This window comes from Odocoileus virginianus, chromosome 30 (assembly GCF_023699985.2).
Source record: "Odocoileus virginianus isolate 20LAN1187 ecotype Illinois chromosome 30, Ovbor_1.2, whole genome shotgun sequence".
Lineage (NCBI taxonomy): Eukaryota > Metazoa > Chordata > Mammalia > Artiodactyla > Cervidae > Odocoileus > Odocoileus virginianus.
Window position 1 is genome coordinate 11,345,014 of NC_069703.1, and position 26,937 is coordinate 11,371,950.

Consider the following 26,937-nt stretch of genomic DNA (forward strand, 5'->3'; position numbering starts at 1 on the left):
TTCATGCCAATATCCTGTATAAATAATCTGAAATACAGAGGAAATGTTTCTGAATAGCCTTGTATCTCAATATGCCTCTTCAGGAATGTGTCTATTCAAAGACAGTTTCTGAAATATTGATTTAAAGGAGATCCCCTGGAGAAAGAAATGACAACCCACTCCAGTATTCTTGCCCCTGAGAAATTCCATGGTCAGAGGAGCATGGCGGGCTACAGTCTATGGGATCATAAAAAGTCGGATAAGACTTAGTGACTAAAAAAACATGTTTTGCTGTTGTACAGAAAAGAAAGAGTCATCTTATGGTGTTATCATTAAGTATTCTAATATAGACATATCCTCCAGAGTAGTCCCATGAGCTGTGCCTGGCTTGCCTTCATTATACTAACATCTAAAAGATTTGGATATATAAGATAAAAGTGAAAGTGAGCTGTATATAATCTCCTGCTTTTTCTTTAGGATTGTTTAAGTGTGATATAGTCTGTGAAGATTCAGATAAGCCATTTTCAGGGACAAATTATTATGTTAAGTACATCATTTCTCATTGGGCTTGTCTGAAGTTAAAAGTATTTTCAAAGTGTGTAGGGATGTCTAGGTTTTATTGCAACAGGCTTTGAAAGCCAGAAAAGTTGAACAAGAGACAAATAATTTTTGTTAAAATACTTGAGATTTATAGCAAGAAGAGAAAAATGAGAATATCATTTTTGTGAAAATTATGTAAAAATTGCAGAACATTTTAGATGTTTGTAAAATTAATTTTACAATATTTGTTTATTAATTCTATTCTAATGGATTGAATATATATGTGAATATATTCTATAAGTATATAGATAAGTATATATCCCATACTTTTAACACACTGTCTTGTATTTATTTTTATTTATAACATTTTACAATTCATATACCTTTTTTAATAATGAAAGGAACCGGAATAAGAAAGGATTCAAAGGTAAAATACGTTCAAATTCTTAATTGCTTGGGAGTCTTAGTTTAGGATAGCTAGGATAAATTATGGTATTATGGAATAATAAAGCCATGTAGCAAGACTGAAAAATTTCACTTAATACTCCCTTAAAGTACATTTCTCAGTACTAGGGAAAAACAGCGTTAGTTATTATAAAGGAGCATTTGTTAAGAGTAAACCTTTCTTAATCTAAATATCATTGTTTCAGGCTACTTGGCTTGACAATGCATCATTTTAGATAGAGTGGGGCTTGTGGGAGGTAGGATAAGACTTTTCCTAGAGATCCTGGTATGTTTCCATTGCTGGCACCACGGTTCTTAAAGGACATAATTATTTTCTTTACTGAGTAGAGCACAAGTAGGGACTCATATGAAATATTTCCATCTTGTGCAGTTTCAAGGTCATGGCTGATCTTGGAAGCAGAGGAAGGATCTACCACCCCTTGAGTCTCACCTGCTCCCTGCTCATTGTGGGAACGTGCTGTGTGTCTCCTTTCTTTTGTCATAGCCAGACAGATCTGCTGGCTCTTAACCAAGCTGATCCTCAGTGCTGGGAATCTTCTTCAGTGCTCCTCCTGGAAATGCGGAAGCCTCGAATCTCTAACAGTGTTTCAGGTTTCTGGGATTTTATGATCTACCTGAAGTCATCTGAAAACTTGCAGCATGGGGCATTGTTTTGGGATCTGGCCCAACTCTTCTGGGACATCTATGTGGACTGTGTTCTCTCCAGAAACCATGGCTTAGGAAGAAGACAATTGACTGGAGAGGAAGTGAAGATGTCAGCAGTGCATCCACAGCACACAGGGAGAAAAAAAGGTGGTCAACCCCAGGCCCCATGTCTCTTGAAAGGGTAACCAAGCATGAATGTGCTGAATTGTGAGGAACAGGGAAATGGCTTTAGGGGAATCCATTGCCACACATAGTCTTCTTGGGGGTGAACCCAAAGAACACACAAGTGATAGATAGATACTTAACACTTCCTTCTGTAATTTGTGGTAGCTTTTAAAATATCAACATATTGTCCTCATCTTCATACTTCTGGTAAATAGCAGCAAAGAAGAATCAGATAGACAAGTAAGAAAAGACATGATTCTTAAAACACAATATCAAGGTATAAAAGGATGCCCCAAAATTTACATTTTTTTTTTCAGTTAGGTTGAACATTGGTAGTCATAACCTGTGTTTACTTGCTATGGAATCAGGAAGCTTGAATATAAGCATGAGGAACACCTACAGCACACGAGCTCTTACACCTTTTAAATAGAAAAAATAACCCAAATGTTTTCATATAAATGGAAGGACTCCTTGAAATTCACTTAGTTGATGATATAAATGGTGGAAAAATAAGCTGGCTTGCAAATTCACTCTTCCTTGTTTTCTGAACAAATCTCAAGTAAGTAACTAACTTCCAGCAAGCTGAGTAATTAATTTTTAGAAATCTGGGACTTCCTACAAATTTAGATTTTTCATTGAATAAATATATATTCAAATATTACATATTAATCTTCAGTCTTACATATATCAGTCTTCTCTGGGGGCACTAGAAAAAAATTTCCTATATAGAATTAGAATGAGGGTGAACGAAGCACTGTGAGTAAGCTGAGAGATAACAGCTTTATTCATACTGTCTTTGTTCCTTTTTCTGTGTTGTTTTCAATCAATGAACTTTTAAAGCTTGCAAAAAGGGCTGTTCGAGTGGCAGCAACTGTTTATGAAGTAGTGGAAACCTGAAAAATAAAATAATTTTTTCATTTGCACATTTTGTTGTGAGAATTGTTATATAATTGTAAAATGGAGAAATCTATTAAAATAGCAACTAACAGTGATAGTTCTAGATAAATCTTTTCTCAAGATATTGTAGAACATTTAAATATTTAATTTGTTTTAATCTCAATAACAAAAGATATGATTAACTGATCCATAAAACCAGATAATCCACTGGTATTATTTATACATAAATTTATTGTTTTGGCAAATGTTATTGTCACTTAAACCAATTTCACTTCCTAGAGGACATATTCTTTCACCAGCTTAGTTACTAAAGCAGAAGTACAAAATGAGTGTCTATAAATGTTGGTTGCCAATATTTTGAAAATATTTTGAACAGAGGCTGCCCAGATATTGACATTAGTAAGCACTGTATATTTTCTTCATGTGTATTGTAGACTTTTTATCCCACCACTCTTTTCCTATATAGCTGTCATACTCAAATTACTACCAGTACTTCTTGGTTTTGTATTTTACACTCACTTTGAATTACTTTATCTATAGAATAAATGAAAACAATAATATTTGTGTTCAACTTAACATGAAAATAATCTATAAATATATCACATATAGTGATATTATAATTTTATATTATGTACTATAATTCTATATTATAATTATGTAGATATACATGGAATCTCAAAAAACACTTTCAGTTTGCTTGCTTGCAATAAGCTATCAAAATAGTCTGAGACTACATGGAATTTTCTGAGCACACTTCAACATTTCTATCTTTAAAAAAAAAACTGGTGGATTTATCTTCAGCATTGGAAGTCACTTCCTTCATCTTGCTACAGAGATGCTATTGACCCAGCTGATCTGAAAACTTTGCAAGCAGTAGGACTAAACATCTTACATTATTGAAGTTATTTTAATGTTTGACATAATCAATTGTTGCATATCAGGAAGTAAGACTTTCCATTTATGCTGTATAGTCACAGTCAAAGAGGGTCTTGGGTCAAGGAGACACCATGTTTTAAAGCTAAATAATTGCAGGAACATTGAGATTTTATCTCAAGAGGCTTGATTAAATCTCTAGTGGCTCAACTAGACTCTGGATGTACCTGCACAGATTCTCTACCAATTTTTTTTTTTTTTGTCCCCAGGGAATTAATATTCTATCAGGTTGGGATGGGGTGAGAGTGAAGAGGTATTTGTCCCCATAGTTCTCAGGAAAATTACATCATCAGAGCAGAAGAGAAGAACTAAAATAAGTGTCTCCATAATACACAAAAAGGTTCTTGCTATTTTGATGTCTTCAAGTTAAATAGTTTAAATACACTTGAATAATGTTGCAATGAATCATGCCTTATTAAACACACAGAACTTCTATATAACTTTGTATGTTAATATATTTGTTTTTTTTAATATGTTTGTTAGTATTGAGTCAGCAAATATAAAAACAAGAGATATCAAATAGCTATATAAACTTGGGCAAGCTAATTGACTTATTTAACCCTTAGTTTCTTCATCTGAAAAAGAGGGATATGGAAAAAATTAGAAGACCTGTAATGTCTCTATGGTTCTATGTTCTGATGTTCTGTGATCTTATAAAAAATAAATGTATGAAAAGCATGGATTTACCTATAGGAAGAATCTGAAAGAGCTTTTTACTCCAAGGATAACTTCCTGAGCTTAGTGATGACCTAGACACTGTGGTGCTTTATAATGATGATAAGCAGGAACAGAGGTGATCCAGAAATGAGAATTGCCAAAATTCTGAGACCTAAAGATATCATCGTTTGAGAAAAGACTCAGAAGAGCATCATTAATTTGTCTAGAAAAACACGAGCTAAACCGAATGCTGAAATATTCAGAAGACTGAAGAAGTTATACCCAGGCTTAAGTACTAAATTATGATGGATTCTGTGTAGGCAGATAGGCAGAGAGAATGAGAGAGAAAATGATAAATTGATTTAGGAAAAGTGTAAGCTGATAATGTCTCCCAAGTAGAAAATAACAGAGTTCAGGTTAACTTATGGGTTAGTAAAGGCTTCAATACAAATGAAAGGATTTTTAAGCATATCCTTGTTTGAATCAAAAATGATGATTCCTTGCTTCAACAAATCTTGCTCTGCCCCTGAGAGGAACAGAAAAACTTGCTTTCCTGAGCTTGGGAGTTTGGATGGTCTAGAAAAGTTGTGAGTCTTTGCTTTCCTCTTTGACATGAAAATTAACATTTAGATTTAGAATTTGATGATGTTTGCAGTTGGTGTCTAACTAGCTGACAAATGTTCATAGTGCTTATTTTTTAAACACTAAGCAGAAGACAAAACAATGCTTTAGAAATACAAATTAGATTTACAAATGCTTGATTTTCTACTTGACTCACTATAAGAAATTTTTTAAGTAGCATATTCAGAAATTACTTATCTAGAAATCTTTCTAAAGAAACATTTGGAGCTGTAGTCAATTTTGCAGTACAAGGTCCTTCACTGCTGCAATATTATTTATAGTAACAGAAAATCGGAAATAATCTAAATGTCCCAGAGTCAGGTAATGATAAATTGAATTATGGCATAAAGTATGTATTATGATTCTCTTTGGAAGATTATACTATAGATGGTTTAAAGTTTTTTTTTAATTTTTATATTATATAACAATTTTTTACTTTTCTAATCAGAAAAGTGTACTTTAATACATATTAATCCAATAGGAAATGTATTTCTTATAATCTACTTAATTCATATTACATAATTAAACTTTATAGAACACAAAATTTTGCATAAATAAAAATTTACATATATACCTTTGCAATTAATTTGTACAGAACCTTAATAGCAGAGTAGCAGAAATAGAGTGGCAGAAAATTTTCTTTTTAAAACCAAGTCATTAATGTTTAATCAGCCTGAAAATATTTTGGTGATCTAATGATTAGTTCCTTTTTTCTACTTTCAGGCGCCTATTCTCAGCAACCAAGAACCCCTTCCCTAAAGAAGAAAGAGTTGATTGAAGACTTGATAAGCATGCATGTGCATAGGAGCAGATCAAAGTTCATTGGAAAAGTGACCAGTGGCCTGGAAATAAAGAGAAAATAAGTCTAACCTCAGAGCTACGCACATCTTCGCATTTAAACAAATATATATATTTTTCTTGACTATTGATCATTCATTTACTTGAAATGATGGGAGTGCAGAAAGATAAATATTAAACCACATGCTCTCAGAGTACTTAGCTTCATTCTTTTAGGCTGCTAGCACGTTCCTTCAAATGGTGACACTGCTGTCAGATCATCCCACTGTTTGAAAGAGAGGACCTGTGCATGCTAAGTTGCTTCAGTTTTGGCTGATTCTTTGCGACCCAGACTCCTCTGTCCATGGGATTCTCCAGGCAAGAATACTGGAGGGGGTTGGATGGGGCTACTCAGATTCTTTATATTCATTTTGGTCATTGTTTTGGGATGCTTGACATTGTTAATGAACTGGAGTGCTAGACATTTAATTTGAATACACTGCATGGCTTCAAAGACATCAATCACTGAATTGCTTATGCACAGGCATATGATACTATACTTATTAATTACCTGAATTTTGTTTGGAAGAATATTTTTGAATATTTTGAACTGAGTGATGTGAAAAACAAAATGAAGCAATTCTACTAACAGAAACAAGATTAATAAAAGCTCTGGACCCCAAGTAATGTCATTGAAGTCTTTTTATTTCAATATTCAGTGTTACCATTAATGATAATCCAAACTCTAACAAAATAGCAGTAAGTATAAATTTTTTCTCCAATTAGTATATTTTCTATTGGATTAAATATTACGGCTATAATTGATAACACTTTGCTTTGAAAAACAAACTAAAAATAAAAGCAGCGTTATAAGAAAAGAACCCATAAAAATATTTTTCCTCAAAATGACCAGGCCTGAATAAGGTTCATTGCAAAGAAGTCCAATTAGCAAATTTATTTGCGTTCCAGGCATAATGCTATTTTTATCTCTAATTATGTTAATCTAGCCAATCATTCTGACTATTATAACTGGTGGTTGAAAACCAGTGTGAATTTCAGCTATGTTAGCAATTCACTTGCTTTCCTAGATCCAAAGGAAGTCTCAGTAAGTGTTTTCACTGAAGATTTAGGGCCTCCTTAAATGATAAATCTTATCCAAAGGGTTAATATTAAAAGACATAGCTGCATCTGAAGATTCACCAAATCCTGACAATAGGGGAAGGAAGTCTGGGGAAGGAAGTGAGAAGGGGGCCCAGCCTCAGCTTTAACTTGATTAGAAGAATGAGCACATTCTTTGACTACCATTTCTACAGAGGGTCATGGTTTTACTTTTGTGCTACTTTCACTAATGTCTTATATCAATTTCTTAAAAAGTATCACATAAACTCATTATCTGTTATACATCGTTGAAGAGATGCCATTCTTGCAAGGCTTGCCCCTTACTCCTACACCTCGGTCCTACACGAGAGGGGCTGCCCATTTTTTCTGACGCTTTGTGAGCCATCTAGTCTCTGGTGCAATTAATCAATTCTGTCTTTGCAGAAGGCAAGCAGCTGTGAACAACATGTGAATACATGAACATGGCAGTGTCCCAATAAAACTTGGCTTGTGGACACTGAAATTTGACTCCAAGTCACTTTCAAGTGTTAGAAAACATTATTCTTCATTTGACATTTTCCAGTTATTATTATTATTTTTTAATGTAATAACCTCTTCTCTTTATGCACAGCCAGCACAAAACTGGCAGTGGGCAGATTTGACCCTTGGGCTGTAGTTTGCTGACCAGTGCTCTGGGGCATCCTTATCAAACTTGCAAGGAATAAGCTGGGAAGAAGTAAGAAAGAGTGAATATGCTGAATAACAAAACAAAAAAAAAAAAAAAAATCACGTTAGGCTGAAAAAAGATTAGGATGAGATTGAACAGGAGTAACATAGTCTTAATCTTACCCAGTTGGACATAATTTCACTTCGGAAACATTACTAGAAGTTATGGATCATATGAAAAAGAGCACACAGTCTCTCTAAATGTAATACGAACTGCACATCCAGACAATAGGTGAAATAATGGAACCAAAGCAATTTTTATTCAAAGTTGAAAGCAGTGATTAGAGTACAGGCTCAAGAGCTGGTTCGAGGCTCAACTTCATCAAGTAGTGACGACTTTGGACAAGTTACTGATCATCTTTGTGCCTTAATTTTCTTATAAAATGAGATATCTGTTTACTGGGTTTGTTGTGAGGTTTAAATGAGCTAATACATATACGGTGTGTAGAAGCTAAACACTCTCACAGTTAAAAAATGTTAGTTACTACTTTGAACTTTGTTCAGTTAAATACCCTAATCATACACACAGAGGAGGGAAGCACAGAAGTACTTTGATCAGATTCATTGAATGTGGGAGTTTAGTAAGAAACATTTATGTTTTAAAATAAATTTATTTTGAGATAACTGCTGAGTCATACACATTGTAAGAGATAATACAGAGACATCTTATTTACCCTTCCTCCAGGTTCCCTCCGTTATAACATCTTGCATAACTATAGTACAATAACACAACCAGAGAATTGACATTGATAGAATCCACAGGGTTTATTCAGATCTGACTGGTTCTGCACGCATTCGCATGTGTGTTTATTTTGTTCTTTCCCAAGCCTGTTCTCCAGAAGAAGTATCTGGACAAAAAATTAGGCCATCAATTCAGAAATTTAGATATTGAAGAAGATAGTTTCACAAATTCCTGTAGACCACACACTTGGATACAACTACCAATGTATTCAAAGAAAGGGCCTCTGTTGGAAGTACAGCACAACTAGATTTGAATTTCCTCTTCTTTCCATTTCCCTCTACCCCTCCTCACTCCCAAGGCTTTACTCTGAAGAACTAAGTCACAAGAGTAGAGAGATTAAAAAAATAAAATTTGTGTCATGCTTCATAGCAGACTATCAAGAAAGAGGTAGAAGGTTTAGTGCGGTCAGTCCAGATTTTGAAAACATGTTTCGTCATCACCTTAAGGGCATTGGAATCTGGGTTCCTTTTGACTTCAGGTTGGTCAAGGTGATCTGATCAACAAGGGCAGAGAAGGCCCTGCACACTCTCTCAGCTCCACAATACAGGTCCAGGTTTACTGAAGATTGCAGGTCTGAAATCAACAGAAGGAAATTTCTTCAGAGAAAGCACCCGGTCCTTAAACTGATCTGAATAAAGTTCTAGCACAGAGAAGAACTAAAATTCATCTCTCTTCAGTTCCTGGTGGCAATGCCCTTTCTCTAAGCTAGCCTGCAAATGAGATGGGTATCATTTACCTTGATCAATTACCAATCGAGACAAGTTGTGGTTCTTAAAGAGAATTTTCCCATAGGTCCAAGCAGCATTCTGAGTAGCCAGAAAGCCCACTCTTGAGCAGCGGTTTTCAAACTCTGGTGTATGTTGAAATTGCCTATGTTTGTTGTGTTAGTTGCTCAGTCATTTCTGACTCTTTATGATCACATGGACTGTAGCCTGCCAGTCTCCCCGTCCATGGAATTCTCCAAACAAAAATACTGGAGTTGGCTGCCATTTCCTTCTCCAGGGGATCTTTCTGACCCAGGGATTGAAGCCGGGTCTCCTGCACTGCAGGCAGATTCTTTACCATCTGAACCACCAAGGAAAACCCAAAATCACCTTGAGAGTATTAAAACAGATTGCTAGATCTCAGGCTCAGAGTTCAGATTCAGTATATACAAGGGTTAATTTTATGTGTCAATTTGAATAGACTGTGGTGCTTGGATATTTAGTAAAACATTTTTCTGGGTGTGTCTGTGCAGGTGTTTCTGGATGAGGTTAGCATTTCAATGAGTAGGCTGAGCAGAGCAAAGTGCCCTCCCTAATTAGGTGGATGGACCTCATCCAATCAATTGAAGGCTTGAATAGAAAAGGTCTGAGTGAGAGAATTCCTTCTGCCTGATTGTTTTCCAGCAGAGACATCAATTTTCTTCTGCTTTTGGACTCAAAAGGAGACATCAGTCTGGGGAACTCAGACTGCTATAGTATATCAGGGATGGAACCCAAGAAACTGTGTTCCTAATAGGTTCCTGGGTGATACTGATGCTGCTGGCCTAGGGACGATGCTTTGAGACCTCTGCTCTATAGTTACTGATTAATGGTTTGAGTGGTCCCCCTATGATCTGTTGTAATAGGAATCGTGCTGTAGAAAGATCTTCAGTTTGGCAGTTATCAACCAAAAAATGGATATGCATAATTTTTAAGCTAAAAGTTTCACTTCTAGGAATTGATCCTACAAACATATTTACATATGAGTACAAATATATATGCTATAAGGATACTCACCAAAACATTCTTATCATAATAAAAAATTGGGAGCAACTTAATTACACACTAATAAGTAAATTATTGTATATTTATACCCTGGGATATTATGTAGCACTTTAAAAATGATATTGCTCAATGTCTAAGGTATATTGGCAAGTGAAAAGAGCAAAAACAAGTACAATCTAATTTACGTTGAGAAAGTAGAGACACACACATGCAAAGAAAAAACGTCTGAAGACAAATTCACTAAACTGCCAACAGTGTTTACTTCTGAGAAATAGGTGCCATGTCATGATGGTGAATTCATTTTTAAAAAGCATGTATGTGCACTTGGTCATTTTAATTTTACGATGAGCATGATGTATAATATTGTTTGTGTAATCAATAAAAATAAGATTGCAGGAAATAAAAACTTGGAAAGGCTTATTTTGCTAGTTATACACTTCAGTTACATGATTTATTTTGGCTCCATCTGTGCTGTTTTCTGTTGAATGTAAGAAGAGAGGGTTCATGCCTTTTTTTTTATTGTTTATTCTCTAACACTGCTCCAGAACTACAAGAACCTTGAATAAATAATATTCTATTGCCAGAATAAAATCTTGTCCAGAGGCAAACTTATTTTAGAATATTCTGTTTCTCAGCCCATAGTTGTAAAAACTTTAAGTACAGTAATAAAAATAGAGAAACAACACTCCATTTCATACATTTTTTAAAAAATTAGTTATTTTTTTTAAGCTCCAATTCCTTGAAATGTTAAAATAGCTGAAGATATGCACCTAGAGCTGACTGTGGCTCAGATCATCAGCTCCTTCTTGCAAAATTCAGGCTTAATGTGAAGAAAGTAAGGAAAACCACTAGGCCAGTTGAGTATGACCTAAACCAAATCTTTTATGTTTATACAGTGGAAGTGACAGAAAGATTCAAAGGATTAGATCTGATACACAGAGTGCATGAGGAATTATGGACAGAAGTTCATAACATTGTACAGGAGGCAGTGACCAAAACCATCCAGTAGAAAAAGAAATGCAAGAAGGCAAAGTGGTTGTCTAAGGAGGCTTTACACATAGCTAAGGAAAGAAGAGAAGCAAAAAGCAAGGGGGAAAGGAAAAGATATATCCAACTGAATGCAGAGTTCCAGAGAACAACAAGGAGACGTAAAAGCCCTTCTTAAATGAACAGTACAAAGAAGTAGAGGGAAAAAGTGTTATGGGAAAGACTAGAGACTGCTTCAAGAAAACTGGAGATATCAGGGGAATATTTTGTGGAAGGATGAGCACGATAAAGGACCGAAACACGGCAAGAATACATGGAAGAACTGTAAGAAAAAGCTTTAATGACTTGGATAACCACGATGGTGTGATCAGTCACCTAGAGCCAGACATCCTGGAATGTGAAGTCAAGTGGGCCTTAAGAAGCAACACTACGAACAAAGCTAGTGGAGGTGATGGAATTCCAGCTGAGCTATTTCAAATCCTAAAAGATGATGCTGTGAAAGTGCTGCTCTCAATACGCCAGCAAATTTGGAAAACTCAGCAGTGGCCACCAGACTGGAAAAGGTTCATTACAATCCCAATGAAGGTCAGTGCCAAAGAATGTCCAAACTACTGCACAATTGGGCTCATTTCACATGCTAGCAAGGTAATGCTCGAAATCCTTCAAGCTAGGCTTCAATAGTATGTGAACTGAGAACTTCCAGATGTACAAGCTGGACTTAGAAAAGGCCGAGGAACCAGAGATTAAATCGCCAATATCCTCTGAATCATAGAAAAAGCAAAGGAATTCCAGAGAAACATCTACTTCTGCCTCACTGACTATGCTAAAGCCAGTTTACAACAAACTGCAGAAAATTCTTAAAAAGATGGGAATACCAGACCACCTTACCTGCCTCCTGAGAAACCTGTGTGCAGGTTAAGAAGCAACAGTTAGAGCTGGTCATGGAACAATAGACTGGTTCAAAATTGGGAAAGGAGCTCTTCAAGGCTGTTCAGGTAGGATCAAAAGAAGAGGCCACGTGTCCTGCCACCTCCCCAAATCCTTCTTGTTGGAATCCATCTTGACTGAGCAATGCATGTGCCACCAGGAAGGACCCTGAGTCAGAATAATTTGTCAGAGACAACCCAGAAACTAATCCCATCACCATACAACTGGAGACTGTGAGCCATGTGGCAGAGCAGTCTTCCTAGGTTCCCTTACCCTCCTGCTCTCTGCCCGGACACCTTTTCCCAATAAAGTCTCTTGCTTTGTCAGCATGTATGTCTCCTCAGACAATTCACTCCCATACGTTATACAAGAGCCCACTTTTGGGCCCTGGAAGGGGTCCCCCTTCCTCTAACAGGAACACCTGTGAAATCAGTGTGCATGGGTATTTCAGTCGGGTCCAACTCTTTGTGACCCTATGGACTGTAGCCTGCCAGGCTCATCTGTCCATGGGATTCTCCAGGCAATTCACCATGGAATAGGTTGCCATACCCTCCTGCAGGTGATCTACCTGACCCAGGGGTCGAACCTGTATCTCTTACATCTCCTGCATTGGCAGGTGGATTCTTTACCACTAATATCACCCAACAGTCCAGAGGAAATTGCAATTGGAAAATAATTCACTTGACTGTAACTAACAATCAATCTGGGCTCTGAATGAATTAAGGATGTGAGAGAAGGCTATCAAAATAATGGGTACAGAGGTTTAAACATATTAGATTATCTAGTCTGCATTAGTCTTCTGGCAATGAAAATACTGATCCCATGCCTTCCTTACAAGAATAATTAATCAGGCAAACCAGTATATAGTGAATATCTTCTCTGGACTAAGACCTCTCTCTTGAACTCCAGATTGTACATGTTAATTGCTTCTGATATTTCTATTTGGTTGTTTCCAAGCAATTCACACTTAATGTGTTCAAGACAGAACTCCTGATGTGTTGACCTCTGTCTTAGCTTTCCCAGCCTTCCTCATTGCAATAAGTATATAACCTTTTACCCAGGCTAAGCCACTGTCACTTGCCTAGACTACAATAGACTCTCATCCAGTCTGTTTACAAACCTTCTTGTCCTTCTTCAAGTCATTTTCCACACAATGTCAGTTTTGTAAAAACATAAATCTACCCCTTTCTGAATGAATGCCCAGGATCCAACACAGCTCTTAGCACATAAAGTTCAATTACTATTTGTTGAATGAATGAATGATGAACCAACTAGACACATTTTTTCCTACCTTCATGGAGCTTAATGCTAGAAATCTGTGTACCATTTCCTATCAATGATTTTCATATATGTGCCTATATATGTGTACTTGTATATATGACAAAGAGAGAAAGACTAAGACTTCAGTACATACACTTAGGATTCCTAGGCAGTATATCTATGTATACCTTCATGGCTACATTTGAGAAGTCTACTTTCTAAATAATTGAGATAAAGATCCAGTGTTGCTTAAGCACTGTTCTTTATTTTTCTACAATCTGCTGAAGTTCAAGCTTCATTTTCTGATTATTTAAAATAATAGTTTAGATGACCGTACCAGGTGGGAAAGAAAGGAAATGGAATAACGCTCCCACATCCCCCTTAACCTCGCCTCCTAACCCTCTCATCACTCCCTCGCCTTCTCATCCTTGAAACATGCTGTGGTAAACAGAAGGTAAAGAGATGGAAGAGGAGCAGAGGAAAGGATTTCATAGATTTACATTGGAAATTTCATTCATAAATGAAAAGAAAATAATTTAATGAGAAAGTAAGACTAGAGTATGCTGCCCTTTTTTTGTCACCATAAAAATAAATAGTGTTAGATGCTCCTTCAAATCTAATTTCTTTACTTCAAGTTTGAACAAATCATTTACTGCTGATTTTCAATCCAACATTTGGAATTTAAAGAGGTTTGGGACCATTATACGCCAGTCAGGATGGCTGCTATCCAAAAGTCTACAAGCAATAAATGCTGGAGAGGGTGTGGAGAAAAGGGAACCCTCTTACACTGTTGGTGGGAATGCAAACTAGTACAGCCACTATGGAAAACAGTGTGGAGATTTCTTAAAAAGCTGGAAATAGAACTGCCGTATGACCCAGCAATCCCACTTCTGGGCATACACACCAAGGAAACCAGATCTGAAAGAGACATGTGCACCCCAATGTTCATCGCAGCACTGTTTATAATAGCCAGGACATGGAAGCAACCCAGATGCCCATCAGCAGACGAATGGATGAGGAAGCTGTGGTACATATACACCATGGAATATTACTCAGCCATTAAAAAGAATTCATTTGAATCAGTTCTAATGAGATGGATGAAACTGGAGCCCATTATACAGAGCGAAGTAAGCCAGAAAGGTAAAGACCATTACAGTATACTAACACATATATATGGACTTAAAAAGATGGTAACGAGGAGACCCTTCTATACACTTCTTTTCCAGTAAGTTCTCAGAGTCTCCTGAAATTCTACTATCCTAGATCTTGATACTGAATGACTATTCAGTTATGTCAACAACTATGCCCAAACTGGCCATGAAGCTTGCCATTTTTGTTGCATCTCCTGCATTGGTAGGTGAATTCTTTACACTAGCACCATCCAGGAAGCCCGAGTCATATAGTCATGTAAAGTTCATCTTAATTTCCAAACTATGTTGACTTCTTAGCAAAGCTCCAACTCAGAAGGCTAGTCAGCTACCAGGATAATCACAACACTGAGTGAATATGTTGATAGTCTGAGTAAATCAGTATGTTACAAACTATAGATCTTTCTGGTTTTTCTAACAATTCTCAAATAACAAAAATTAAAAATTGGGGCAGTAAAATGATTAGAAACTTCCTGCCGTTATCTGATGCATCTGTAAAAGAGACAGAAATAAAATAAAAATGACAAATACCTTAATTTAGTTTGTTTGTCTTTCCACATCTTCATAAATGTGGTTATCACATTTCTGTCTCTGATTATATTTGGTGTGATTTTGGTAGGCATGCATAGGTTATGTACAAACTACAGGGGGTACTTTTATAATCCATATCAACAATGGCTAAGTTGAGTTTATAAACAGGATTATATTCAATACATCACTGAATGAGGATACAAAATTAATGAGAAACATTTGAGTAAAGAATGACAGTGTTCACTATGGAGAACAGTGTGGAGATTCCTTAAAAAACTGGAAATAAAACTGCCATATAACCCAGCAATCCCACTGCCTGGCATACACACTGAGGAGTCCAGAATTGAAAGAGACACGTGTACCCCAATGTTCATCGCAGCACTGTTTATAATAGCCAGGACATGGAAGCAACCTAGATGCCCATCAGCAGACGAATGGATGAGGAAGCTGTGGTACATATACACAATGGAATATTACTCAGTTATTAAAAAGAATGCATTTGAATCAGTTCTAATGGGGTGGATAAAACTGGAGCCTATTATACAGAATGAAGTAAGTCAGAAAGAAAAACACCAATACAGTATATTAAGGCATATATATGGAATTTAGAAAGATGGTAACAATGACCTTATATGAGAGACAGCAAAAGAGACACAGATGTAAATAACAGATTTTTGGACTCTGCAGGAGAAGGTGAGGGTGGGATGATTTGAGAGAATAGCACTGAAACATGTATATCAACATATGTGAAACAGACCGCCAGTCCAGGTTTGATGCATGAGGCAGGGTGCTCAGGGCTGGTGCCCTGGGATGACCCTGAGGGATGGGATGGGGAGGGAGGTGGGAGGGAGGTGGGAGGGGGGCCAGGATGGGGACACATGTACACCCATGGCTGAGTCATGTGAATGTATGGCAAAAACCACCACAATATTGTAAAGTAATTAGCTTCCAATTAAAATAAATTAAAAAAAAGAAAGGCAGTGTTAAATAAATATAAAAAGTAGCCATGAAGGTATACATGGATCCTATGCTTAAAGACCTCAAAGAAATTAAATTGATGTAAAAGAAATGAAACAGTAAATTTAAACCTTACAGTTAGTACTTGTTGAATTATCACAAAGTATACAATGCAATAGAATAACAAAAAGGGAAAGGTGTACTTTCCTGCTAATATCATAAGCATGTGTGTCTAATAATGCATGCTTTCTGCAGAAGCAGCTCAATGGTGATACTGTAAATGACACAGGTAAATTTTTTGAGATATATATTTTTTATATTATCTACAAGATTGGATAATGCTAATCATATCTTTTTACATTATTGCATCATCTGAATTTAAAAATAAACTTTGCCTTTTCATGATATCCCTTTTAATGATCTAATGATGGGTGTATATATAGATATATCAATATATATACATATATATGCTGCTGTTTAATCGCTAAGTCCTGTCTGACCCTTTGGGACCCCATGGCCTGCAGCCCACCAGGCTCCTCTGTCCATGGGATTTCCCAGCAAGAACACTGGAGTGGGCGGCCATTCCCTTCTCCGGGGGATCTGTCTCACCTGTGCCTCCTGCGTCTCCCTCACTGCAGGCTGATAGTCTACTGCTGACCCACCAGGGAAGCCTCCATTTATGTGTATGTGCTTAGCCACTCAGACATTTCCGACTCTTTGTGACACCATGGACCATAGCCTGCCAGGCTCCATTGTCCACGGGGATTCTCCAGACAAGAATACTGAAGTGGGTTGCCATGCCCTCCTCCAGGGGATCTTCCCAGCCCAGGGATCAAGCCCAGGTCTCAAGAATTGCAGGCGGATTCTTTACCATCTGAACCACAAGGGAAATCCAAGAATACTGGAGTGGGTAGCCTATCCCTTCTCCAGGGGAACTTGCCAACCCAGAAATCGAACTGGAATCTCTTACATTGCAGGTGGATTTTTTACTAGCTGAACTACTAGGAAAGCTCCATTTGTCTATATGTATAGACCTTGGTAAAGCTACTTAAAATATTCATGGAACTTTTAGATATCAAACTGCATACAGTGCTGTGATCAGTCAATTCAGTTCAGTTGCTCAGTCATGTTTGACTCTTTGCGACCCTATGGACTGCTGCACACCAGGCTTCCCTGTCCATCACCAACTCCTGGAGTTTACTCAAACTCCTGTCCATCGAGTCAGTGGTGCCATCCAGCCATCTCATCCTCTCTTGTCCCCTTCTTCTCCCCCCTCCAATCTTTCCCAGCATCAGGGTTTTTTCCAATGAGTCAGTTCTTCACATCAGGTGGCCAAAATATTGGAGTTTCAGCTTCAGCATCAGTCCTTCCAATGAATATTCAGGACTGATTTCCTTTAGGATGGACTGGTTGGATCTCCTTGCAGTCCAAGGGACTCTCAAGACTCTTCTCCAACACCACAGCTCAAAAGCATCAATTCTTTGGTGCTCAGTTTTCATCACAGTCCACCTCTCACATCCATACATGACTACTGGAAAAACCATAGCTTTGACTAGATGGACCTTGGTTAGCAAAGTAATGTCTCTGCTTTCTAATATGTGTCTAGGTTGGTCATAACTTTTCTTCCAAGGAGCAAGCATCTTCTGATTTCATGGCAGCAGTCACCATCTACAGTGATTTTGGAGTCCCCCAAAATAAAGTCTCTCACTGTTTCCATTGCATCCCCATCTATTTGCCATGAAGGGATGGGACCAGATGCCATGATCTTAGCTTTCTGAATATTAAGTTTTAAGCCAACTTTTTCACTCTCCTCTTTCACTTTCATCAAGAGGTTCTTTAGTTCTTCAGTTTCTGCCATAAGGGTGGTGTCATCTGTGTGTCTGAGGTTATTGATATTTCTTTCAGCAATCTTGATTTCAGCTTGGGCTTCCTCCAGCCCAGCATTTCTCGTGATGTACTGTGCATATAATTTAAATAAGCAGGGTGACAATATACAGCCTTGATGCACTCCTTTCCCTATTTGGAACCAGTCTGTTGTTCTGTGTCCAGTTCTAACTATTCCTTCTTGACCTACATACAGATTTCTCAGCAGGCAGGTCAGGTGGTCTGGTATTCCCATCTCTTTAAGAATTTTCCACAGTTTTTGTGATCCACACAGTCAAAGGCTTTGGCATCGTCAATAAAGCAGAAGTAGACGTTTTTTTGGAACTCTCTTGCTTTTTCTATGATCCAGCAAATGCTTGCAATTTGATCTCTGGTTATTCTGCCTTTTCTAAATCCAGCTTGAACATCTGGAAGTTCACGGTTCACCTACTGTTGAAGCCTGGCTTGGAGAATTTTCAGCATTACTTTGCTAGCATGTGAGATGAGTGCAGTTGTGAGGTAGTTCGAACATTCTTTGGCATTGCCTTTTTTTGGGGATTGGAATGAAAACTGATCTTTTCCAGTCCTGTGGCCACTGCTAAGTTTTCCAAATTTGTTGGTATATTGAGTGCAGCACTTTCACAGCATCATCTTTTAGGATTTGAAGTAGCTCAACTGTAATCCCACCACCTCCACTAGCTTTGTTTATAGTGATGCTTCCTAAGGCCCACCTGACTTCAGACTCCAGGATGTCTGGCTCTAGATGAGTGATCACATCATCGTGGTTATCTTGGTCATGGAGATCTTTTTTGTATAATTCTTCTGTGTATTCTTGCCATCTCTTCTTAATATCTTCTGCTTCTGTTAGGTCCATACCACTTCTGTCCTTTATTGTGCCCATATTTGCATAAAATGTTCCCTTGGTATTTCTGATTTTCTTAAAGAGATATCTAGTCTTTCCCATTCTATTGTTTTCCTCTATTTCTTTGCATTGATCGCTGAGGAAGGCTTTCTTATCTCTCCTTGCTATTCTTTGGAACTCTGCATTCAAATGGGTATATCTTTCCTTCTCTCCTTTGCCTTTCACTTCTCTTCTTTTCTCAGCTATTTGTAAGGCCTCCTCAGACAGCTATTTTGCCTTTTTGCATTTCTTTTTCTTGGGGATGGTCTTGATCACTGCCTCTTGTACAATGTCACGAACCTCTGTCCATAGTTCTTCAGGCACTCTGTCTATCAGATCTTGAATCTATTTGTCACTTCCACTGTATAATCCTAAGGGATTTGACTTAGGTCATACCTGAATGGTCTAGTGGTTTTCCCTACTTTCTTCAATTTAAGTCTGAATTTGGCAATAAGGAGTTCATGGTCTGAGCCACAGTCAGCTTCCAGTCTTGTTTTTGCTGACCGTATAGAGCTTCTCCATCTTTGGCTGCAAAGAATATAATCAATCTGATTTCGGTGTTGACCATCTGGTGAGGTCCATGTGTAGAGTCTTCTGTTGTGTTGTTGGAAGATGGTGTTTGCTATGACCAGTGGGTTCTCTTGGCAAAACTCTGTTAGCCTTTGACTTGCTTCATTTTATACTCCAAGGCCAAATTTGCCTGTTACTCCAGGTATCTCTTGACTTCCTACTTTTGCACTCCAGTCCTGTCTAATGAAAAAGACATCTGTTTTGGGTGTTAGTTCTAGAAGGTCTTGTAGGTCTTCATAGAACCATTTCACTTCAGCTTCTTCAGCATTCCTGGCTGGGGCACAGACTTGTATTACCGTGATCCTGAATGGTTTGCCTTGGAAATGAACAGAGATCATTCTGTTGTTTTTGAGATTGCATCCAAGTACTGCATTTTGGATTCTTTTGTTGGCTATGAGGGCTACTCCATTTCTCTTAAGGGATTCCTGCCCACAGTAGTAGATATAATGGTCATCTGAGTTCAATTCACCCATTCCAGCTATTTTAGTTCACTGATTCAAAACTGTCTATGATCACTCTAGCCATCTCCTGTTTGACCACTTCCAATTTCCCTTGATTCATGGACCTAACACTCTAGGTTCCTATGCAATATTGCTCTTCACAGCATTGGACTTTTACTTCCATCACAGTCACATCCAGAACTGGGTGTTGTTTTTGCTTTGGCTCCGTCTCTTCATTCTTTGTGGAGTTATTTCTCCACTGATCTCCCATAGCATATTGGGCACCTACCGGCCTGGGGAGTTTATCTGTCAGTGTCCTATCTTTTCACCTTTTCATGATGTTCATGTGGTTCTCAAGGTAAGAATACTGAAGTGGTTTGCCATTCCCTTCTCCAGTGGACCACATTTTGTCAGAACTCTCTCATGACCCATCCGTCTTGGGTTGCCCTACATGGCATGGCTCATAATTTCACTGAGTTAGTCAAGGCTGTGGTCCATGTGAGCAGTTTGGTTAGTTTTCTGTAGTGGGTTTAATTCTGTCTGCCCTCTGATGGATAAGGATAAGAGGCTTATGGAAGCTTCCTGATGAAAGAGACTGACTGAGGGGAAAACTGGGTCTTGTTCTGATGGACGGGGCCATGCTCAGTAAATCTTTAATCTAATTTTCTATTGATGTACAGGCTGTGTTCCCTCCCTGTTGTTTGACCTGAGGCCAAACTATGGTGGAGGTAATGAAGATGAGGGTGACCTCCTTCAAAAGGTCCCACGCAGGCACTGCTACCCTCTGCACCCCCGACCCTGCAGCTGGCCACCATCGACCCACACCTCTGCTAGAGACTCATGGACACTCACAGGCAAGTCTGGGTCAGTCTTCTGTGGGATCACTGCTCCTTCCTCCTGCGTCCTGGTGCATACAAGGTTCTGTTTGTGCCCTCCAAGAGTCTGTTTCCTGTGTAAGTTCTGGTGGCTCTGTGCTGGGATTAATAGTGACCTCCTCAAAGAGGGCTTATGCCATACCCAGGTCTGCTGCACCCAGAACCCCTGCCCTTGTGGCAGGCCACTGCTGACCTGTACCTTTGCAGGAGACACTCAGACACAGTTCTGGCTCAGTCTCTGTGGGGTCTCTGGGTCCTGGTGGGCACAAGATTTGCTTGAGCCCTCTGAGCATTTCTGGTGGGTAAGGGGTTTGATTATAAATGTGATTTCACCCCTCCGACCATCTTGCTGAGGCTTCTTCTTTGCCCTTCAGTGTGGAGTATCTTTTTTGGCAAGATCCAACATTCTCCAGTCAATGGCTGTTCAGCTGCGACTTGTAGTTTCGGAGTTCTCACAGGAGAAAATGAGCACATGTCCTTCTACTACAGCATCTTACACCAGCATACAGTGCTGGGATATTATCTCCCAAATATGTGTAGCAGATGTAGTCTGTTAAGAATCTGAAATGAACCACATTTGTGAGGGCTAACCCAATATTTTTAGTATTTTAAAAATCAATAGCTTTCATAAATTCAATTGGAGAAACAACACAAAAAATAAAAATGGGATGAGTATGTGAAATCCTATAAGAGTTTCTAAAATAAAAACCACATATTTATGTGAAATTTTCCTAAAAAGGTCTAGTGGATATTGACTTTATTTTGGAATACACATCATGACCCCAGTGATGTTTAGATGGAAATAAGTGGGTGGAATCTTGTGTTGGCCTAAGAATCAGGCACAAGGAGCTCTCGTCTAGTCTTTATCTCAGCAGTCTGAGCATACTTCTGGCATTTTTGTGATTTTACTTTCTCTAATACAGGATTATAACTTCAGCTCTCTTCACAGTAGATATTTTTAGAATTACCTGGTAATTACTTCATTGACTTGGCTCTACCAAGTTCAATATATAACTGACATTATCATGTTCCCATCTTACAGCTCACCAACTGCTATTGTATTTCCCTTCCTAAATTCTTATACTGAAGTCCCACTTCCACTATCTCCAAATGTGACTATATTTATAGATAGAGTCTTTAAAGAGTTAATTAAATTAAATGAACTTTGTGTGGCTGGATCCTAACCCAATATGAGCAATGGACTTATAAAAAAGAAGAAATTAAAAAAAAAAAGAAGAAATTTGGACAGAGACATTTTGTTGTTTTGTCACTTACTCATGTTTGACTATTTTGGGGATCCCATAGCTGGGACTGTAGCTCACCAGGCTCCTCTGTTCATGGAATTTTCCAGGTAAGAACACTGGAGCAGGTTGCCATTCCCTTTCCCAAGGATATTCCTGACTCAGAGATCAAACCCATCAGTTTCTTTATTACTGAGCCACCTGGGAAGCCCATTATAGAGACATGCACGGAGGAAAATGGTGCAAAAACACAAGGAGAAGACAGTCATTGCCAAGCCGAGGACAGAGGCCTTAGAAGACACCAATGCTGCTTACACCTTGACCTCCAGCTTCTAGCATCCAGAAGTGTGAGGAAAAAATTTTAATTGTTTAATCCACCCAATTTGTGATTCTTCCTTATAGCAGTCCTAGTAAGGTAATACATCAACTCAGAAATATTTGGGGAAGGTCTTCTCTGATGCAAAAACATGAGAACATTAACCTTTGTTTTATCGCTGGTCTCTAGATGACTCATTCCCACATAAAAGATCTTAAAAAGAAAGGGATGTAAATACAGATATAGATATATTAAGATGACAAAATCTTCTATAAATAAGACAATGTCACTGCAAAACAGAAGAAATAGCTATAATAAAGAAGCATTAATAAAAAGAACTCTCGGATTTAGCAACAAGACATAGCTTATAAGGGTGATGATGATGACAGTGTTACTTGTAGAAACATTCATCAATTATCCTCCAGAGAAAGTCTATCATTCTTACTCTCATTTTAAAAGGGTCACATCAGGCTGCCCAGTTATATATGTTTTAGTACTATTGATAATGACAATTGCCACAACAAAATAATAGGCATTTATTGAATTCTTGGTATGTGCCAGGTTCTACAATAAAATCTCATATGGCTTATCACCTCTAAGGCTCACAATAACACTGTCAATTAGGCAATACTAGAAATCAATTCAAAGAGTGCTCAGTCACTCAATTGTATCCAACTGTTTGCAACCCCATGGATTGGAGCCCATCAGGCTTCTCTATCCATGGAATTCTCCAGGCAAGCATACAGGAGTGGTTGCCATTTCCTACTCCATCAAAGAAGCTATTAATATCCAAAAGACTCACAATTCTGTTACTCACTAGATGAATTACAGCTATTGGGCTAATATTATGGACTCAATTGTTTTAAAAGGCAGCCCGATTCCCTGGTCATCATTATCTCTAGTGATTGTAAGAATCTTACCAGAAGGCGCTTCTAGAGTGAAGGCATCTGTGAGTTTTGACAACAGCTCTTGCAGTTCTTCCTCTAGCTCATCCTTCCCTCCTGGATGTTCATTGCCCCTTTCTTTTCCCCTGGTGCCAGAGCAAGACTAGTCATTTCAATAGGAGGAATTTTTGGGATGTCCTGCAGCCATCCTTCCTGGGAACTGGGCAGGGCACTAGAGGTTTCCTTTGACGTCTTCTGTGCTCGGCTTTGTGCCCTGGGGCTTTGCGCTGGCCTTGGCTTTGAGGTGGCCTCTGGTAATTCTGAGTTTGGTAGAGCATGTTTTGCAGGCACTGGACCTCAGTGGCTTCCATTAATCACAGTGGACTTAGGAAATGTTTCCTGTTGTGAACCATCCTCAGTGGAACCCTTGATTTGGAAAGAATCTCCTCCCCTGTTCTCAAATCATTCTTCACCCTTTCTGTGGTCACCCTTGGCAATCACATTTTCCCAGGAAAAAGATGAAGGATGGAGGGACTGCAAAATTGCCTGGGTAAAGACAATTTTATTTATGAAAAAATTAACATTTTTCTTACTTTTTCAGTGTGTGTTAAATTTCAATATTTCAATAGGAAATTTTAATGCAATACTTTCTTTTTTGTCTCTACAATATTAGCAAATTTTATTTTATGCTACTAATTCAATGTCACCTTAAAACTATCTACAAAAGTCAGAACAGTTTAGATTCTAAAAAGATCACAGGGAATAATCATAAGGAATTTTGGAAAACTCTAGGTTCTGAAAGTTCAAGTTCCAAAATATCAAAAGAGTATCTGAAAATGTCATGATATATTGGATTGATAGATAAAAATATTACAATAAAAAGTTCATAATGATCTACTTAGTTAGGTTTCAAAATAAGCCATATGTATAAAATCTAGGGAATGTGCAGCCTATGAAGCACAGGTCTCTAAGTGTGGTCCACAGACTCCTGGAGGTCCCTGAGACCCTTTCTATAGCACAGGGAACTGTATTCAATATCTTGTAATAACCTTTATGGAAAAGAATCTGAAAAGGAATATATGTATTTATGTATAACTGAATCACTTTGCTATATACTTGAAATGAACACAACATTGTATATCAACTATTCTCCAATAAAAAAGAAAAAAAGAATATCCTTGAAGGTATAGCAAAAACTCTTGTTTTTCTCAGTAACATGTCTCCTTAATATTGTATGTGCTAAAATGCAATGTATGCATAAAACATTTCTGATGTTTACTGAAATATAAAAATTGTCTCTTATGCAAAAGAATTAGGCTTTGGTATTTGGCAAACATCTTTTTCAAAAATGAATGAAGTGAGACTATTACAGTAAGGAAAACAATGCTCTCTGAAGACAATTTTAATAGCTAAGCTTTTAAGCAAACACTAGAATTTTATAAAACTTGCATCCACTACCATGAGCTTGCCTCCATTCCAATTCTTAAAGAGTTTTCCGACAAGATTCATGGTAATATTAATGAATATGATTTTTAAAATCTTGTATAATGAAGTGGGTGAGCATTAGGAAGTTCAGCATAGCTTGGTAAATTTCCAACTGACCAATGTATGATGGTACAAAATCATGCCTAGATAGAAGATTCATTCAAAAAGCACAACAGAATATTGTGTCTTAATGAAACAGGGTGCAAAAGACATCTGGTTTCAGATTCAATATTGCAACCATTCTCTTAAGAAACAATCATTTATTATGTTTTGATTTGGTATCAAGGAAGATCTCCAATTATCTGAAAAGGCTACTAAAATGCTCCTTTCTTTTTCATCTGCAAATCTGTGTGAGGCCAGATTTCTTCACATACTTCAGCCAAACATCTTGCAACAGACTGAATGCTGAAGCAGGAAAAATTCAACTGTCTTTGTGAAGCCAGACATTAAATAGATTTGTAAAAAAAACATAAAGCAATGCCTGTCTTCTAATTAAATACATATATAAGAATATATGGGCTTCCCTGGTGCTCAGATGGTAACGAATCCGCCTGTAATGCAGGAGACCTGGATTCAATCCCTGGGTTGGGAAGATGCCCTGGAGGAGAGCATGGCTACCCACTCCACTATTTTTGCCTGGAGAATTCCATGGACAGGGGAGCCTGGTGGGCTATAGTCCACGGGGTTGCAAAGAGTTGGACACGACTGAGCAACTACCACACACACACACACACACACACACACACACAAGAATATTTAATTACTGTTTAAAACATTATATTATATAATAGGTTTATTATTTTCATTTTCAAATTAGTTAGTTTATTTTAAAACCACTTATCAGTCTTAATTTTGATTAAGGTAAATAGCAATAGATATAACACAAAAGCTCTCTGGGACCCTCAAAAAATTATAAGAATCTAAAAGGGATGCTGAGACTAAAGGTTTAAGAATCAATGCTATAAAGTACCTCTTTGCCCCAAGTCTACTGTTTGTAAATGGTACCCATGCTGTTGTCTCCCAATGGCACTACCTTCAGAAAAGTGGAAGATATCATCTGGTCAATGAAAGGGGGAGTTGATCAGGGTATGGAGAAAAGTGGGAAAGGGAGGAGGCTGCTCAGAGTGAGATGCAAGAGCCTCAGGCTGCAGCCCACTCTCAGCCCAAGGATTCTAGGTCAGAGCTCCAGATGGTCCAGATGACCAGTGTCTCCCACATTCTATACTTGTAGATCCTGTCCCATTAGCTGCAGCTTGGTCCACAGACTGTCCTGATTGATTGTGAGTTCATGAATCTTTGTATCATATCTGCAACTTTTTTCTTCCTGGCAGGCATATATGGCTTGCAACTTGTCTTTGTATCGGTTTAACTGCTTTTTAAGGAGCCTGCAATGAGGACAGGTCTGAGTGGCTTGGAAGGGCAAGACACCAGTATAGCAAGATGCAAGAGCCCTAGCGAAATGTACTCCGGGTCCCCTCTCTGGGAGAAGGTGCTGGAGAAGCCTGGATTTGACTAATAACACCTAACAATCATCAGTCTTACTTTAACCTGTTCACCCTGTAGAGTTGTTTCTCATGTCTACTATATACACAATTATCCCAAGAATTTCAGTGTTTTTAGAGGTGTTTTCAGAAATTCATCATGCCTGTTATGGACTATTTTTGACAGCATACTTTCAGCAGCTCCTTACATGTGAATATTGACTTTATTCATCATCTTTCTGTCCATAAATACTCCATTTAGAATGACGGCATGCATGTCACGGCTAAATACCTAACATCTGACCATGACCACAAGGGAAGGAGCAATCAAGCAGTTCGTGAATTCTGGGTCTATCTTGGCTTCTCATCCTAAGTCTCGTTGTTCATTGGTTTCAGAATGAATCAAGTAGTCATTCTTTCATAACATGAGGGAGGTTATGTTGCTCCTCTGCTAGAAGTCCTCCAGTGTTTCCCCCTCTTTATTTGGAATAAACCGAAGTCCTTACAGAGGCAGCCAAAACTTGGTAAGACGGCCAGGCTCCCCCTTCCCTCCTTGACCTCATCTCTTCCTCCTCCTGCTCACTGCCTGCCCTTCAGCCACACAGAGCTCTTGGTAACTGCTTCAACTCCCCTCAGAGCTGGCTCTTTCGGGCCCCTCTGTCTGGAATTCTCCTTCCCTAGGTTTTTGCTCAACTCATCCCATCATCTTTAAGCTTCCACTTGCCATCTCACCCTCAGTGAGGCTCTCCCTCACTGCTCTACTTGAAACTGCAAACCAGGACCCCCAACCTCACCTCCATCATCTCCCATCTCCTTCGCTAGTCCTTCCCATCTCCTTGTCTCCGTGGATTTTTGCCACATCTAATTGCTACAGAACAAGACACAATCCTAGATTTTGACTTAGTCTCGAGCCTTCAGACTTCTGGATAGTCACTTTTATGACACACTACCTGCTTCACTTGTTACTTCACTCCTATTTTACTTATTCTATTACTTTATAATTACTTATTGTGTCTTTATTCTGGCAACTTTTTTTTTGGTCTATTTTGCTTCTTGTCATATCCCCAAACCCAGGCCT

General features: G+C 38.2%; 2 protein-coding genes across 2 annotated transcripts in view; one reads left to right on the forward strand and one right to left on the reverse strand.

The window, feature by feature from the left end:
* Window positions 1-1,364: 1,364 nt before the first annotated feature.
* FAM237A (family with sequence similarity 237 member A) lies at window positions 1,365-6,328 on the forward strand. Its single transcript, XM_020913906.2, has 2 exons — window positions 1,365-1,776; window positions 5,626-6,328. Exons 1-2 carry the CDS (start codon window positions 1,365-1,367, stop codon window positions 5,763-5,765), a joined length of 552 nt encoding a protein of 183 aa, XP_020769565.2. The 3' UTR covers window positions 5,766-6,328.
* Window positions 6,329-8,468: 2,140 nt separating this feature from the next.
* The window catches only part of DYTN (dystrotelin), a 66,637-nt gene continuing 48,168 nt past the window's right edge, over window positions 8,469-26,937 (reverse strand). The window contains 4 exon segments of the mRNA XM_070458432.1: window positions 8,469-8,818; window positions 22,930-23,007; window positions 23,010-23,439; window positions 25,604-25,763. Coding sequence (XP_070314533.1) covers window positions 8,682-8,818; window positions 22,930-23,007; window positions 23,010-23,439; window positions 25,604-25,763 — 805 coding nt within the window. The 3' untranslated portion in view covers window positions 8,469-8,681.